The following is a 15,069-nucleotide window of genomic DNA, read 5'->3' on the forward strand; positions in this document are numbered from 1 at the left end:
GCGTTTCCTTGGTTACCGCTGTAAACAAAGCAGCACTGCACTGAAATACTGCTTTAATATGAACTATACAGAGACGAGATGACAAGAAAATACCACGTAAACTTTTCTGAAGACAGTCAGTTCCCCTCAGAAACACATTCATATAAACTCCCAAATCAATATTGAGGATTATATAGGACTATATAAATTTACATGATTTTCAAATTTGCATGTTATGCCTTTTTCCTGCTTGTTTTGCGATCACATCTTTTGTTATGTTGACATAATACACTGAGATGATGCTTTTGTAGTTTCAGTAATCAGTTTAATTTGTAATGAACACTAAAGGGATTTTTACATTTGATTATTTGTTTTTCTTACTTTAATGCTTTTGTTTAGATGTAAAATGAAAAAGGCAATGCACTATTTGTTTTGTTTTCTTATATTTGTTCTACTGTTGTTGTTTTTTTGCGCATCTGTTCTTATTTATAATAACAAAGATTTAAAAAAAAAGCTATTTTGTGATTATTAGTAATTATCATTAAGAAAATAACTGGAGGAAAAGATGCAATGTTGCAGGTGATTTTGCTTTGGAACCTTCAGAAAACTTAAACTCGATTTTCCTCAAAATTTACTTTGCTGACTATCGACATCAGATAGGTGTAGCTCGGCCATTTTTTATCCAATTCCAACAAATCATACATCATTTTGAAGGTCTTGAAATGTGAAAATAACTCATTTTTGAAAAATTACTCATTGTGACTCATTTTGCCAGCACAGTCACATTTAGTTACCACTTTAAGTGAACCTTAGCTCCCAGGACATCTAAAAGATGGATTAAAATGCTGATAAAGACAAAAAAAGATGAGACATAAATGCATGACAGTATGACTGAAATGTTAATGTGTTAAATAAATAAAACGCGTTTATTCTGTGGCGCTGGAAAAATTATTTGGCGCCTAATTTTGTTTCTCAGTGGCTCCTTAAGTGTTTTTTTTTTGTCTGGAGCCCTGCATTTATTTATTTTTTATTTGTGAAACATAAGACAGCATGGTTCGTGAATTAAAAAAAAAAAGTCTATAGAAATCTGAGGCTTGATAAACTGAGATCTTATTTGGTTCCTTCTGTGCTCATCAGGCAGGTACGGTCCGATGGCAAAGACAAGAACTCTGTGGTGTCTTTTACTCTGACAGATGAACCCCAACACATAGACCTTCAGACATCCAACTGCAAAGATGAGGTCAGGATTTATTGTGCTTTTACGGTAATTACCAGTCATTTTGGTTTATGGAGATCTGACACCTGTCTGTGTGTGTTTCTCAGCCTGTGAGGTTAGCAGTGGTGTGTAAGGACGGTCAACTTCATCTCTTTGAGCACTTTCTCAATGGGTGAGTTTGTCCATCTTGTATTTATCAGTGAGAATAGTTAAATTCTTTAAAACAGTTCAGTGAATCTCATGTTTATATTTTTCTCCGCAGGCCGTGTAAGAAGCCGCTGTCTCCAGTGTGTTCCCTGCAGGTGTCCACTATGAAGGCAGACTCACCTGTGCCTGTGCCTCTGCTCGCAGCAGCTTTGTCTGCCGACAGACAGAACCTGATGCTGGCGTACGGACATCACCTGCAGCCTGTCATGGAGAAAACTGTTAAGTACAGCAAAAACCTTGTTTACTGGGTTATTCAATTGGTCAATGATACTGACATGCTGTTTCCTCCCACAGCCTTTTAACACATCAGAGAGACACATATGCTTAGTCAGAGATGTACATGGCACTCTTTCGCTCTCTGTAGACACTGCTGTTTCCAAGGTAAGAGCCCATCTGTGCTATTAATATATAATTGACCTTTTTGATTTATTGAATATTAGGCATTTAATATTCAATTTCAAGCAGCATCTATTAAAAACAGATTATTTCTGGTTTTGTATAATTATTACATTTGCAGTTTATTGACCTCACTGATTGTGTGACTACCTAGGATATTTGTCCTTTCTACACTTATTTGTCTCACTGTAGGACAATTTAGGTGAACAGAAAAAGTAGTGAAATATGTAGAAGAAATGGTGACCAGATACAGCATCTAAAATATACACTTTATTTGAAACATTATATAATATAATTTTTTTTAATCTTACTGAACACAAACTTTTGAGAAATAGTGTATATTTAAAAAAAAAAGTAAACCTTGAATCTTGATGTTAAAAATAACATATTACTTGTCAACTACCCATTTCCTCTGTAACTGGTACGCTTCTAGTTCAGAATGGTTTATGGGCTCACTGCATTAATTTGAACATCATCTTCTAGGTGAAGACACCAGTTGTTAATAAACAGAGCAAGGTTTTAGTACCAGGACTTCCGGGACACAAGGCACCAATCAAATTAACTCCCAATGAAGCAGAGAAGAGGAAGAAAGAGGACAGTACCACAGAGGTAAGACTCAACACTTCCGAACTGAGATCATTAAATTTGTGTAAAATCATGCAATCATGCATTTTTCCCCGCAAGAATTAAATTAAGGAATTTCTTCAATCTAAAACATGAAAAATCCTCTCCATCTTATTGCAGATGTCTATCGAGGAGCGGTTGGAGCAGATTGAGTTGAGTGTTGGAGGGAGGGATGCTGGTAAAGGCACGTCCTCTCTGCAGACGGACAGTTTTGCTGTACTGCTTGTGCAGGGACTGGAGAGCAAAGACCAGCGGATCCTTACCGTAAGTTACACACCCCTCTTGCTACAAAATTCATATACATCTACTTGTTGTAACCATCTGAAATATGATCACTTGGATGTGTAAGATTTGAACTATGCAAAGTTTGAAGTGAGTGATATTTAATGTTTGTCTATGCACGTTGTTTGTTCTCATTGTAATTTGATTCATTCTGACAGAAAATATTTCAAACCAAAAAAGAGATGTTGATAAAGAACACTGTTGCCCGGTTACCACCTCAGGCTGTCCTGCCATTGCTGGAAGAGGTATTTTGACATTGTAAAATGTTTTTTTTTTTTTTTTTTACAAATGAGTAAAATTTTATACTTTTATTTAACAAGTATGCATTAAGTTGACCAAAAGTGACTGTAAAGACATTATAATGTCAGTAGTATTTCTGATTCAAATAAATGCAGTTCTTTGAACTTTGTGTTTTACATTTTTATGTCATACAATTTTATGATGTGTTTCACAATATTACTTTTTTTTTTTTTAATGTATACAATTTTATGATGTGTTTCACAATATTACTATTTTTTAAAATGTTTTCATTGAATAAATGCAGACTTGGTGAGCTTAAGGGGTGTCTTTCAAAACTATTAAAAAAAAAATCTTACCAACCCCAAACTTTTGAACGGTATTTTTTTATTTTAATTGAAATATTACAATTTTTAAATATTTTATGGTTGTTTCTGTAGCTGTCCAGTAGACTGCAGGGACATCCATTCGCGTAAGTAATTTTCACTTCTGTTGGTTTTTACTTTTAATGTTTAAATCTAAAAATTTTGTAACATGATTGTTTTTGTCTGTGCAGGGCTCTGCTTATAGTTCAGTGGTTTAAGGCTGTACTTACACAACACACATCATACTTGTCTTCGGTAGGTCTGTGTGCATCTAAATGTCACACAAATGTGCATAATCCAGATCTTAATGTTGTGACAATGCATCTTTAGTCTTGTTTCCACAGTATATCATATTTTTTAGGGTTCCTCATCTGGTCTGTTCGTCTTGTTTCCCCACAGCTGCCGGATCTAGTGTCTCAGTTGGGCTCCATCTACCATATGATTGAGAGCAGGGTGAAGTTATATCAGCAGCTCACCCGACTCCATGGCAAATTGTACCTGCTCATGACACAGGTGAGCTGCTCAAACACAAGCAACCAGAACAAATAGGTCAATCACTGCTTTGATTTTTCTGTGTGCTCATTTCCATTTTCTTTCTACTAGGTGGCGACAAACAACAGCGCTAAAAATGTTGGTAATATTTCTCACAAAGCAAAGTTGGTTTATGAAGAAGGTAAAGAACTCTTTATTTTTTTGGTTTTTTAGTAGTTTGTTTTTGCAGCAAAATACACAAATGTAATGAACTAAAGACTCATTGAGTAGATTTTATTGTTCTGTATGTAAACTATTTATTTATCTTGTCTAACCTTTATTTCCTTTTAAATGTTTATTTATTTACCTATTTTTCAACTGATTCTCAAAATTTCCTGATTGTCTTAAATGCTGACATGGCAAAAATAAATTGATAAATTCTTAATTTTTCTACAGAGTCTTCAGATGAGGATGAAGGCTCAAGAGATGAGGGGCGTCCTGAGGATGACTCTGATGTAAGAGATGCTCTCAATTCTTGTTGTTTATGCAATGTACCGTTACGGGATTGTTCTAATGTTGATTTGACTTTTCAGAACTGGGAGGAGGATGAGGCAGCAATGGAATTGACAGAAGACAAAAAGAACCACAAAGATGAGGAGGACGATGAAGAGGACGATATGAATGATGAATCAAAAGCAAATGGTGATTCAGATCTGGACCCTGAAAATGAGAGCGAGGAAGAATAACCACCAATCAGGCCGCAGGATTCAAAAAAGGACCTTTACATTTGTGATTTCATTTTATGTTTCATTTTGCTGAATTTTATTGTAACAAAACAAGTTTATGTTTTATAGAATAACCTTTGCGGCCTGGACTTGTGGTGTCTTTCTCAGAACAGTCATAAGGGTGTGTGAGCCTTGACCCAGACTGACAGCTCCTCGTGCGGAGTGCTCACACATGCTTTTGAGGCCCATTCGAGTCACTTTTCCTTTGACTTGAAGCTGCCTCTGTTTTGTTGACCAGCTACTATAGGATTCTGTGGGATTTATTCCCAAACCAAATCCCCCTCCATCCCTCCGCTCAGTTGCATCCTTAATCGCGCATCCGACATCCCTGTGGTCTGAACATAGGACAATTATCATGATTATGCCCATCAGCACTGTCCTCTGATCACATCTTTAATATATGTTGTCATTACTCTTTCGCAGTCATTTCTCATGTTTGAATTCCGTGTCCTGTGTGTGATTTTCAGATGAAGGTATTTTTTTACACCCTCTGCAGTCATGACCCGGTTCTCGGTCTTGAGAACAGAAAATGTGAACCTCTCCCAGTACAACATAAATCTTAAAAACAATCCCAGAGGCGTGTATGTTTAATTATACAGTGGTTGCGGTGAGCGTCAACCAAAACTTTTCATGCAAACAATATATCGGCAACTGTTGTACAGTTTAAGTGAAATAAATACCATTTTGTTCTCATCTCTTGTATGGATTCATACTTTTTTTCTTTTTCTTTTTTGCTGGTGCTAAATATCAGCATTTTGGAACATTTTGGAAAATGTCACAATAGATCTCAGTGCTTAGTGTTGTAGTATAAATGCAAACCTGCCACAGCAAACAAGAAAAATCTGTGTTGGCTGAATACAGTTAGTAGCTTATGCAGTTAAATGCTAAAAATCATAAATCAGTTTAATTGATTTTTAAAAGGTATCTAAAGAAGGTATTTAATGTATTTATTACACTTAAAATCAAAATACAAGTAAAATAGTAAAATACCTGTAAAAAATATATGCATAAAACTAACACGGTATAGTGCCGTTTTTAAGGATTTCTTTTTTTAGGTCATATTAATATGAGCATTATTAGGTAACATATTTGCAAATCGTTTAACTTGTCCAACTGAACTATAATGTAATAGAAAGATTATTCAATGTTGAGGTTTTACCTTTTTCCACTTATGAATTTCCCAACCTTGAAAGTAAATTTTTTTTTTTTTTTTACTTTTCTAGAGCTAGAGATCTCAATTTGGATACCACAGAAAACATATTTCTTGTTCTAGAAAAGTAATGGAAAAAAATAGTGAAGTTATGGTTGGCTCTAATCGGTTTCTTCAGGTAGAAACTGGTGCTTGTAAGTGCAATCTCTGTAGAGTAATTTTATAAATGCTTAACCAGCGTTTGTGTAAATTTATTGGAAATTAAATGGTAAATGGGTCGATGATTATTTTTATTAAATCAGCACAACTGATTTACAATGTTCAGCGTAAAGCTGCATAGCTGCTCGTCCTGTGCTCTCCTCCAGGTGGCCTCAAAGCGTCTATTATGCGCTTCTCCAGTAGGTGGCGTCGGTGTGAACATTTCATCACACGTGCCAGTTGTGTTTAACGCCCGCAGTTCGCCCGACTAACAACACAATCACGGCGTTCCGACTGCACTGTAGACAACTGCGAATTCTCAGACTGTAAGTAAACACTAAATAATCTTCATTATTCAATGTTGAGGTTTTACCTTTTTCCACTTATGAATTTCCCAACCTTGAAAGTAAATTTTTTTTTTTTTTTTACTTTTCTAGAGCTAGAGATCTCAATTTGGATACCACAGAAAACATATTTCTTGTTCTAGAAAAGTAATGGAAAAAAATAGTGAAGTTATGGTTGGCTCTAATCGGTTTCTTCAGGTAGAAACTGGTGCTTGTAAGTGCAATCTCTGTAGAGTAATTTTATAAATGCTTAACCAGCGTTTGTGTAAATTTATTGGAAATTAAATGGTAAATGGGTCGATGATTATTTTTATTAAATCAGCACAACTGATTTACAATGTTCAGCGTAAAGCTGCATAGCTGCTCGTCCTGTGCTCTCCTCCAGGTGGCCTCAAAGCGTCTATTATGCGCTTCTCCAGTAGGTGGCGTCGGTGTGAACATTTCATCACACGTGCCAGTTGTGTTTAACGCCCGCAGTTCGCCCGACTAACAACACAATCACGGCGTTCCGACTGCACTGTAGACAACTGCGAATTCTCAGACTGTAAGTAAACACTAAATAATCTTCAGTTTGTTTGTTTGACTAATACGTTTGGTATAAATATATAGGTTATGTTTCATCAGCTTTTGATGTTTCATCAAAACTTCATTTTCGTAAGTTTTTTTTTAACTCTAGTCAAAATCTATTATAGATGGGTTTGTGAACAGAGTAGTAGACAGTTGAAAATGTTCGGGGTTTGCACAAAATACACATTGTTATAATAACCGCGTCTAAATATTTATTAGGTTTAACATCATTCCTAAAATGTGGAAATAGATTTTTCTACCAGAACTAACACTCGCCTGAATATTGAATACTTTAACACGGGGGTCTTTTTATGTTTGATTCTAAATTTTACTTAATTATTGTCTTGTTTGACCTAATTATTGTTTGTTCATAACTACGTTTATGATATAAAAATATAAAATATGTAAAGTTACGTGAACTTTAACAAAAGTGAAAGTTCAGCTAAATGCTTCATTATGCCTCCCTCATTGAAATGTATCAAGTAAAATTAGCCTATATGTATTTGAAAATGTATATCACTATTTTTAAAGAGCGTTGTACATAAAGTATGTAAATATTAATAAGGCACTGCATGTTATAAGCTTGACTTAAAAAATGCAACACTCAATTTTACACATTATATAACGGGAGTCCCTTCTCCATCTTTCTAAAAGGTTAAAGACCCCCCTGCTTTAATAAAACTTTAAATCATCACAGAAAGTGTGTAGTTTAACTTTGTAACTGAAGCCAGACAAGTGAATTTTTATGTAATGGCAACTTTCTTTTGTCTCTCTCTCTCTGCTCCCCTCCCTTTCAGGTGAGAGCTATTCAGGTGAGATAACCTGAGCGCTCACGGGTGCCATGAATTGGGCTTTTCTTCAGGGTCTCTTGAGTGGGGTCAACAAGTACTCCACCGTTTTCGGACGTGTCTGGCTGTCCGTAGTCTTCCTTTTTAGGGTCATGGTCTTCGTCGTAGCTGCGGAGAAGGTATGGGGTGACGAACAGAAAGACTTTGCGTGTAACACAGCTCAGCCTGGCTGCCATAACGTTTGCTACGACCACTTCTTCCCGGTGTCCCACATACGTCTGTGGGCGCTGCAGCTCATCTTCGTCACCTGTCCGTCGTTCCTCGTGGTGCTGCACGTGGCCTACCGTGAGGAACGTGAGCGGAAGCACCGCCTGAAATACGGCGAGGGCTGTCAGCGGTTGTATGCCAACACTGGAAAGAAGCGCGGTGGTCTTTGGTGGACGTACGTCCTCTCGCTGGTTTTTAAGATGGGAGTGGACGTGACCTTTGTGTATCTCCTGTATCACATCTATGAGGGCTATGACTTCCCCACTCTGGTGAAGTGTTCTGAGTCTCCTTGCCCCAATGTGGTTGATTGCTTCATCTCTCGGCCCACAGAGAAGCGGATCTTCACCATCTTCATGGTGGTGACAAGTCTGGTGTGCATCCTGCTCTCCCTTTGTGAAATCCTCTACCTGGTGGGAAAACGCTGCTTTGAGTGTATCCACAGGATGCAGGGCTCACGGCAGATAAACAAGGCAAGGTCCATCGCCAACATGAGGAGTTCAAATGCTCATTTAGATTCAAACAGCAAGAAACTGGCAAGCAAAGACCAGCTAGTGCCAGCGTACAGTTTGGTCTTCTCATCCTAAAAAAAACATGAGCTTGGAAAAAAACTTCCACTCAAAGTGGGACCCAGAGAGATGGAAAATATTCTTCATGTTCAACACGATGTGAACTCAAACATGACCAACTCAGTGGACGGTTGGCAGTAAAGGAAGCCGCTTGTATGCTTACCCTATATCCACTGGATCTTTTGCTGGAAAGTTGTGACCTGATAAACAACATTGTATATTTCAAAAGCTTATGGGGTCAAAACGCCAACATTCAGGATGACAGACTTTAGTTTGACTAAAGCAAGTCACTGCAGGGTTTTGGGTGTGGTGTGGCTTCTGTTAGTCGAAGCTCCAGAACACCAACACCAATGGGCACTTTAAACACCAAATACAATACAGATGGTATAAGCCCAGAAAATTACAATAATTACTATTAATTACAAAGTACACATTTGTCAGTTTTTCAACTGACACTAACAAGCAAAACGTGACTGCAAATTATGTTAAATCACTCTTTGCTTCACATAGTTTTATAGTTATTCATTTTTTTCAGAAGAAACCAAAAATAGTATAATTCGTTGATAGAAGAATCTATTATCTATAGAAGCCTGTTTTTATTTCAGAGTAATTGTGACTTCATATCTCACCAAAAATGAAAATTCTGTCATCATTTACTCATCCTCGTGTCGTTTCAAACCTGTAGAACTTTCTTTTCATATTTTGAATAATGTTTTAACAGTTTTTGTCCACACAGTGACATGTCAATGGGGTGCAAAACAACATTGAACACTAATTACTTTCATGGTATGGACAATATATTAATAATAATAAATGATGACCGAATTTTCATTTCCGGGTAAATTGTCCCTTTAAATATCACAGTTGTGACTCACAATATGACTTTATATGATGCAATGTGACTTTAAATCTCACAGTTGTGGCTTTATATCTTGTAATTGCAACATTATATATCTTGCAGTGTGACTTTATATCTCATGTGGCTTTATTTCTTGTTGAACTGTTAAACTTTATCTGACAATTAATTTTTATTTTTTACTCTAAGGTGGAAACAGGCTTCCATAGCTGGAAATAAATTTTACTTTACTTTACTTTAATTTTATATCAAATACAGAGTGTACATTTCTTCTCCATATATTTACAGTAATCAAATAAAATACATGCTGTTAAACTCAAACACATTTTTACAAACAGACTTCCTAAATCCATTATTTTGTAAACCTGCATGGCCACCTTAATTAAAAAAAAATTTGTTTGTTTACAGATTTGAATACAAAACAGTTTGTACTGTATTTGATTTTTTTATTATTACTATTCAATATTTTGTCATTATTTTTGTTTTGTATATTAGCTGGTGTGTGTGTATGCTAATGTGTGCTTAAACTGTGGTGCTCCAATCTAATGTCTTCCAAGAATTTGCAGTATTTAAAATATCAATAATTTATTGATAAATGTTCAACACTGCCAGATGAGCAAATTCAAATAAGGTTGTTTTGCCTGAGTGTGTGTATGAGAGTTTCTCATTCACTGATAAACATATCTAGAAAAGTAAACATCCTCTGAGGTTAGAAATCCTCTGTTTGTATGCTAACCTTTCTGCATTCTTTCCAAATTACTGTGTTTAGAGTTGTTTACATTTTGAGATATATTAAAATCTGCTTTTTATTTTCTTACAATCTGCTGCTCATTTAAATCAGTGATGTTTGATGAAATCAGGATGCATGTGAAAACTGTGTCTTTGCTGCTAAAAGATTTGATTTGACGTTTGAAACCAGTTAATCTGCATGCGATTGTGCTGTAGAGCAAGAAAATGGCAAGAATTAAAATATCAAAGATAAACATCATGTGCCGTGTCGGCACAACATTTCATTTGAATTCACACCAAGTTTGAAAATCGCAAGATAAAATGAGAAAACTTTTTCAAGGAAAATTAAATTAATTAGGCTAATTATACACACACACAATAATTTTACATAAATTCTCTCAATGTTGGGGCATTTGGACAAGTCTGTCTATAAATTTTTAGATGCCTGTTGCACTGCAGAATAACAAATCACTTTAAGGAATCCTTGGGCTGTTTTGTAACTGGATTGTATTTCAGGTGTATTCCGTTTACACCATTCAGTCTTGATTCTTTTCAGTACATTAAAGCTCCCCAAGACAACAAAAACACCCCTCCCTGTTTTGTGACCAATTATTTGGTCTGTCGCTCTCTGTTTCTTGATATCTCTATAACCTCTGTACAGTGAAAGGATAGGGTAGATGTATTTAATTAATGTTGAACCAGGTTTCGTGAGTCACATCTACATTCTTAGGGTGTGGAAACCGATCCGACGAGTCCTTTTCCTTTTTCAATGCAAAAAACATTTCACTCCCTGTTCATTATGCTTGTGCTTCCTCTTTTCATCATCGTAAACGCCGCTTTAATCCATAAATATCAACATTTGCAATTGCTAACTATACGTACATATGAACTGTTTTTGTTGTTAAAAATCTGTTACAGAAGTTAAAATTTAGTATGCAAATTCAATCAAGGTTAACCATTCACCCAAATAAACAAGTGTAAACCAGCTGAAAAACTTTACAACAGAACTGCTCGATCTGGTTCAGTGTTTCTTCTGTCGTGTTTTATAATGTTTCCTCTTGCACAAACAAGTTCAGACAGAACACATGGCCTGAATAACTCAAAGCAGGCATGAGTTCCTTTAAGACTTTGAAAACCCACTGAGGGGAAGACTGGCAATCCTCATGACAAAATTATAAAACTACAGCTCTATTAATGCTTGACTCAGAGAATGAATCATCATCATTGTGCAGAGGTTTTAGCGGTGAGTCAGAGGGCTTTACATGTGCCACTGACAAGAATTTCTCAAGCTTTGATGAAAAAGAACCACAGAGACATTTCCTGTGGAAAACTCCACCCCTGGGATTCTAGGGATCAAACCGGCAGTCTTTTGTATTACCAGCAGAAATCCTTCACCATTAGGCTCCCACCACTAGCGAAAACTGTTGCACTCATTCTATAAGGAGAATCAAGCTGAGATAAATTCATATCCAAACCAAAGAGCCTTCAAAAAGCATTTCCTGCATCCCAGACCTAATCCAAGAGTTACTTGGAACACATTAACTTTAATTACCCAAAATAATTAGTAGGCTACCCGGATTCTCAGCATGATGCTAAAAAGGTGCCTGACAAAATATTTATAGTAGCCTAGCCTCCAGAGATCCACCACACAACAAGTTTCTAAGCAACAAAAACTCTCTAACTCTCTCTAAAAAATATCTCTAAAGCTGTTGTTCAGGACGAGGTGTGGTCCTTTACGTGACTATGGAGTGCAGACTTTCATGGACAAGTTTGAACTCGGAGAAGCCGCCTGCAGACGTTGGCAACACCACAAACCACTAACATGCAGTGTGTACTTGACAGAACTGTCCAAACAAAGGGAGTCTTATTTATTGTACAATAAGATGGAAAATGTTGCTAGGCTGCACAGGCAAGGGTTTACTATTTGTTCCATAAAACACAATGCAGTACCATAATATTAACAGTATACTAAAAAAAACTTTTTATGGAGTCATATTACAGTAATTTTAGACTTAACACTGTAACTTCATAAACAGAACAATCCTGTTTCCAACACTGGACATTTAAAACAATACACCGAAAAGCATGATGATTTTGAGAGCATATAAAATACAAATATGTATTAAATTATCATGCTATCTTTACAGTTAGAGGTTTATAGCAAAGCTGTGTCCTCTAGTTTGGATACTGAACTCCACCCTCACTGAGGCGTGTTACCAAACCAGATGCACAGGGAAGCCAAGCAGAGGTCTTCAGAGAAGAGTTTAACAGCCGCTGAATTACAAGAGAAAAGATACATCCAAAGTAAGTAATAAGCTTTGTTTTTAGTTCAGAAGCGATTCACATTGTTCAAATGACAAGCAACTCGTCAGCATTTGCGCTACAAAAATGTTTTCATTATAACATCCTTGTTTCCGTTCACTTACCCTGACCTGTCATTTCTACTCGATCGAATCGATTTTATTGATCACTAATTAAAGGGAAAGTGGCTGAACTGTTTAATTAGCTTACGTTTAAGATTGTAGTCTGCTGATTTTTTTAAATTTTATTTTTTTATGTGAAATCTATTTAGACTATTTTATGCGCTGTTTTAATAGGGTAGCCTATAGTATTACAAATATGCCAGCGTTTACAAAAGGAAAAAAAAAAACAGAAATATTTTATAATTATTTTATAGATTTTGAGTGCTGGAGAAAAACTTAAGTGCGATTGACGATTAAAAACGAAAATCACTGATAACAATAGCCTAACAAAGAAACTAAGGACACAAAGTAGCGAGAAAGAGAGCTGCACTGATTTAACTTTGATTAGTTTACACAAAACAGTAGAACTGACTAGATTCAACACATGTGAATGTAGCTACTTAAAATATAATCAAATGTTAAAGAGCTGATGGCACGCGCGGTCTTTGTAAGCTTACATCCATTCGGTTGAGGAAGACATTATATGGGGGATGTTTATTAAAGGCAAAGCTATAAAACTGTTATAAAAATATAAATATAGAATATATAAATATAGATAGAGCAATGATTTTTTGCCTTTTCTGATAGTGATGAATGGTGTGATGGCCTATCGTGCATGAAACATTTTATGATTTGAACACCATTATAAAACATTTAAAGGGATAGTTGACACACACACACACACACACACACACACACACAATTAAAATTCTGTCATCATTTACTCACCTTCATATCCATGCAAACCTGTTTGATTTGTTATGGATATTAAGCTCCAAAATAAAAAAAATGCATCATGAATGCATCATACGATCCATACGACTTGTGCACTATATACTTAAAGTCTTCTGAAGTCATACAATAGTATTCTGTGAATATCAGACTGAAAATTAAGTCATTATTCACTTTAATCCTCACCTCAAGTGATCTGCTAATTGCTGTGATCAGATCATTGAGTCAGTGAGTTGAATTCAAGAAGCAAATCAATTTAATGAATGAATGAATCATTCAGGACCTCTTTCCCAAAATCACTATAATCCATTCATTATATGGATGAGTGACCTAGTTATTCTTAAAAAAAATGACCTTTTCAGTGCGCTGGAATAACATGAGGGTGAGAAAATGGTTGAACTATCCCACCATCTTGCTTTTAAATACAAGAAGTTGTTTTGAATGAGTTCACTCTTGATTTTTTCTTCTAGATTCAGACTCTGGCTCAGGTTGCTGTATTCTTTATCAGAGATATTCAGTGTCAAAAAGGATCAGAGGACACATTCAGAGAAGAGAAGTGTGAGTAGGCCTTGCTCTGAGCCATGGACTGGAAGACTTTTCAAGCCCTGCTCAGTGGGGTGAATAAATACTCCACTGCATTTGGCCGGATCTGGCTCTCAGTGGTTTTTGTGTTCAGGGTGATGGTTTACGTTGTGGCGGCTGAGAGAGTTTGGGGTGATGAGCAGAAAGACTTTGACTGCAACACCAAGCAGCCGGGCTGTGCAAATGTCTGCTATGACCACTTCTTCCCCATTTCCCACATCCGACTGTGGGCCCTGCAGCTCATCTTTGTCACCTGTCCATCGCTGATGGTGGTCATGCACGTGAAGTACCGCGATGAGCGCGAACGCAAGTATCGCGAGAAGCACGGTGAAAAAGCCAAGCTCTATGACAACACGGGGAAGAAGCACGGTGGACTGTGGTGGACATACTTGATAAGCCTTTTTGTCAAGACTGGCATCGAGATCACTTTCCTGTACATCCTCCATCACATTTATGACAGTTTCTACCTGCCAAGGCTGGTGAAGTGTGATGTCCAGCCATGTCCCAACGTTGTGGACTGTTACATTGGTCGACCCACAGAGAAAAGAGTCTTCACCTACTTCATGGTTGGAGCTTCAGCTCTTTGCATAGTGCTCAGTGTCTGTGAGATCATCTACCTGATCTCCAAACGCGTCATTCGATGTGTCAACAAGATGAAGAGGCACCACAGAAGCAGCACACCACTTAATGGACGATACCGAGACGAGGACAGCAACTGCACCCTTCCTATGCATGAATTGGACAGCAAACCCCAGTTTAAGTTGGAGTCTAAAACAGATTTTAAGTCTGACTATAAACCTGGGTCTAAACCACAGTTTAAATCTGAACTCAAGCCAACATTTAAGCCAGCGTACAGATTGAGTGTCGACATGAGAGCTTCTGCTCCAAATCTCTCAGTACCCATGTACAAGATACAGTCTGATATACTTTGAAGAACATTTGTTTTTCTCCAAGTATTCACAAAGTCATATTTAGGTATAAAACAAGCTTTGAATGTCTGGACAGTCTCAAAGTCTTTCATTGTCCATCAAGACCTATAAAACTGCCAATCTTGGGTCATTTGGCCGAAGGTTCATGAAATTCTATATGCCAAATTCAGAAACTTTTGCCTTGGAAACAGTAGGGATTAAGTGGCCTGCCTAGTGGGGCAGTGGAAATGAACCAAGATTGTGATATCACTGGTACCTGGGTTCAAACCTGGAGTCTTTTGATTAGCAGCCTAGTTCCTTCAGGCTTCAACTCCAGCTCAAATGACTGCATAACCGC

General features: G+C 36.8%; 3 protein-coding genes across 3 annotated transcripts in view; all 3 read left to right on the forward strand.

Annotated features, from left to right (window-relative positions):
• LOC107715987 (WD repeat-containing protein 43-like) overlaps positions 1–5,255 on the forward strand; it is a 24,958-nt gene extending 19,703 nt beyond the window's left edge. The window contains exons 6-18 of the mRNA XM_016522274.1: positions 1,117–1,219; positions 1,303–1,367; positions 1,458–1,620; positions 1,697–1,783; positions 2,282–2,407; positions 2,543–2,686; positions 2,863–2,949; positions 3,382–3,413; positions 3,498–3,561; positions 3,706–3,819; positions 3,910–3,979; positions 4,234–4,292; positions 4,371–5,255. Coding sequence (XP_016377760.1) covers positions 1,117–1,219; positions 1,303–1,367; positions 1,458–1,620; positions 1,697–1,783; positions 2,282–2,407; positions 2,543–2,686; positions 2,863–2,949; positions 3,382–3,413; positions 3,498–3,561; positions 3,706–3,819; positions 3,910–3,979; positions 4,234–4,292; positions 4,371–4,523 — 1,267 coding nt within the window. The 3' untranslated portion in view covers positions 4,524–5,255. The remainder of the gene's footprint in view (positions 1–1,116; positions 1,220–1,302; positions 1,368–1,457; positions 1,621–1,696; positions 1,784–2,281; positions 2,408–2,542; positions 2,687–2,862; positions 2,950–3,381; positions 3,414–3,497; positions 3,562–3,705; positions 3,820–3,909; positions 3,980–4,233; positions 4,293–4,370) is intronic.
• A 1,472-nt stretch (positions 5,256–6,727) lies between these two features.
• Positions 6,728–8,975, forward strand: LOC107715991 (gap junction beta-4 protein-like). The gene is made up of 2 exons (XM_016522278.1): positions 6,728–6,798; positions 7,619–8,975. The coding sequence occupies exon 2, from the start codon at positions 7,663–7,665 to the stop codon at positions 8,458–8,460; it is 798 nt and encodes a 265-aa protein (XP_016377764.1). The 5' UTR covers positions 6,728–6,798; positions 7,619–7,662; the 3' UTR covers positions 8,461–8,975.
• A 3,063-nt stretch (positions 8,976–12,038) lies between these two features.
• Positions 12,039–15,053, forward strand: LOC107715988 (gap junction beta-3 protein-like). The gene is made up of 2 exons (XM_016522275.1): positions 12,039–12,331; positions 13,710–15,053. The coding sequence occupies exon 2, from the start codon at positions 13,803–13,805 to the stop codon at positions 14,733–14,735; it is 933 nt and encodes a 310-aa protein (XP_016377761.1). The 5' UTR covers positions 12,039–12,331; positions 13,710–13,802; the 3' UTR covers positions 14,736–15,053.
• The last annotated feature ends 16 nt before the right edge of the window (positions 15,054–15,069 follow it).

Source organism: Sinocyclocheilus rhinocerous, unplaced genomic scaffold (assembly GCF_001515625.1).
Source record: "Sinocyclocheilus rhinocerous isolate Xijiao unplaced genomic scaffold, SAMN03320098_v1.1 scaffold749, whole genome shotgun sequence".
Lineage (NCBI taxonomy): Eukaryota > Metazoa > Chordata > Actinopteri > Cypriniformes > Cyprinidae > Sinocyclocheilus > Sinocyclocheilus rhinocerous.

Coding starts and splice junctions, on each gene's coding strand:
- LOC107715988 (XM_016522275.1), top strand. CDS start 13,803: ATGGACTGGAAGACTTTTCAAGCCCTGCTCAGTGGGGTGAATAAATAC.
- LOC107715991 (XM_016522278.1), top strand. CDS start 7,663: ATGAATTGGGCTTTTCTTCAGGGTCTCTTGAGTGGGGTCAACAAGTAC.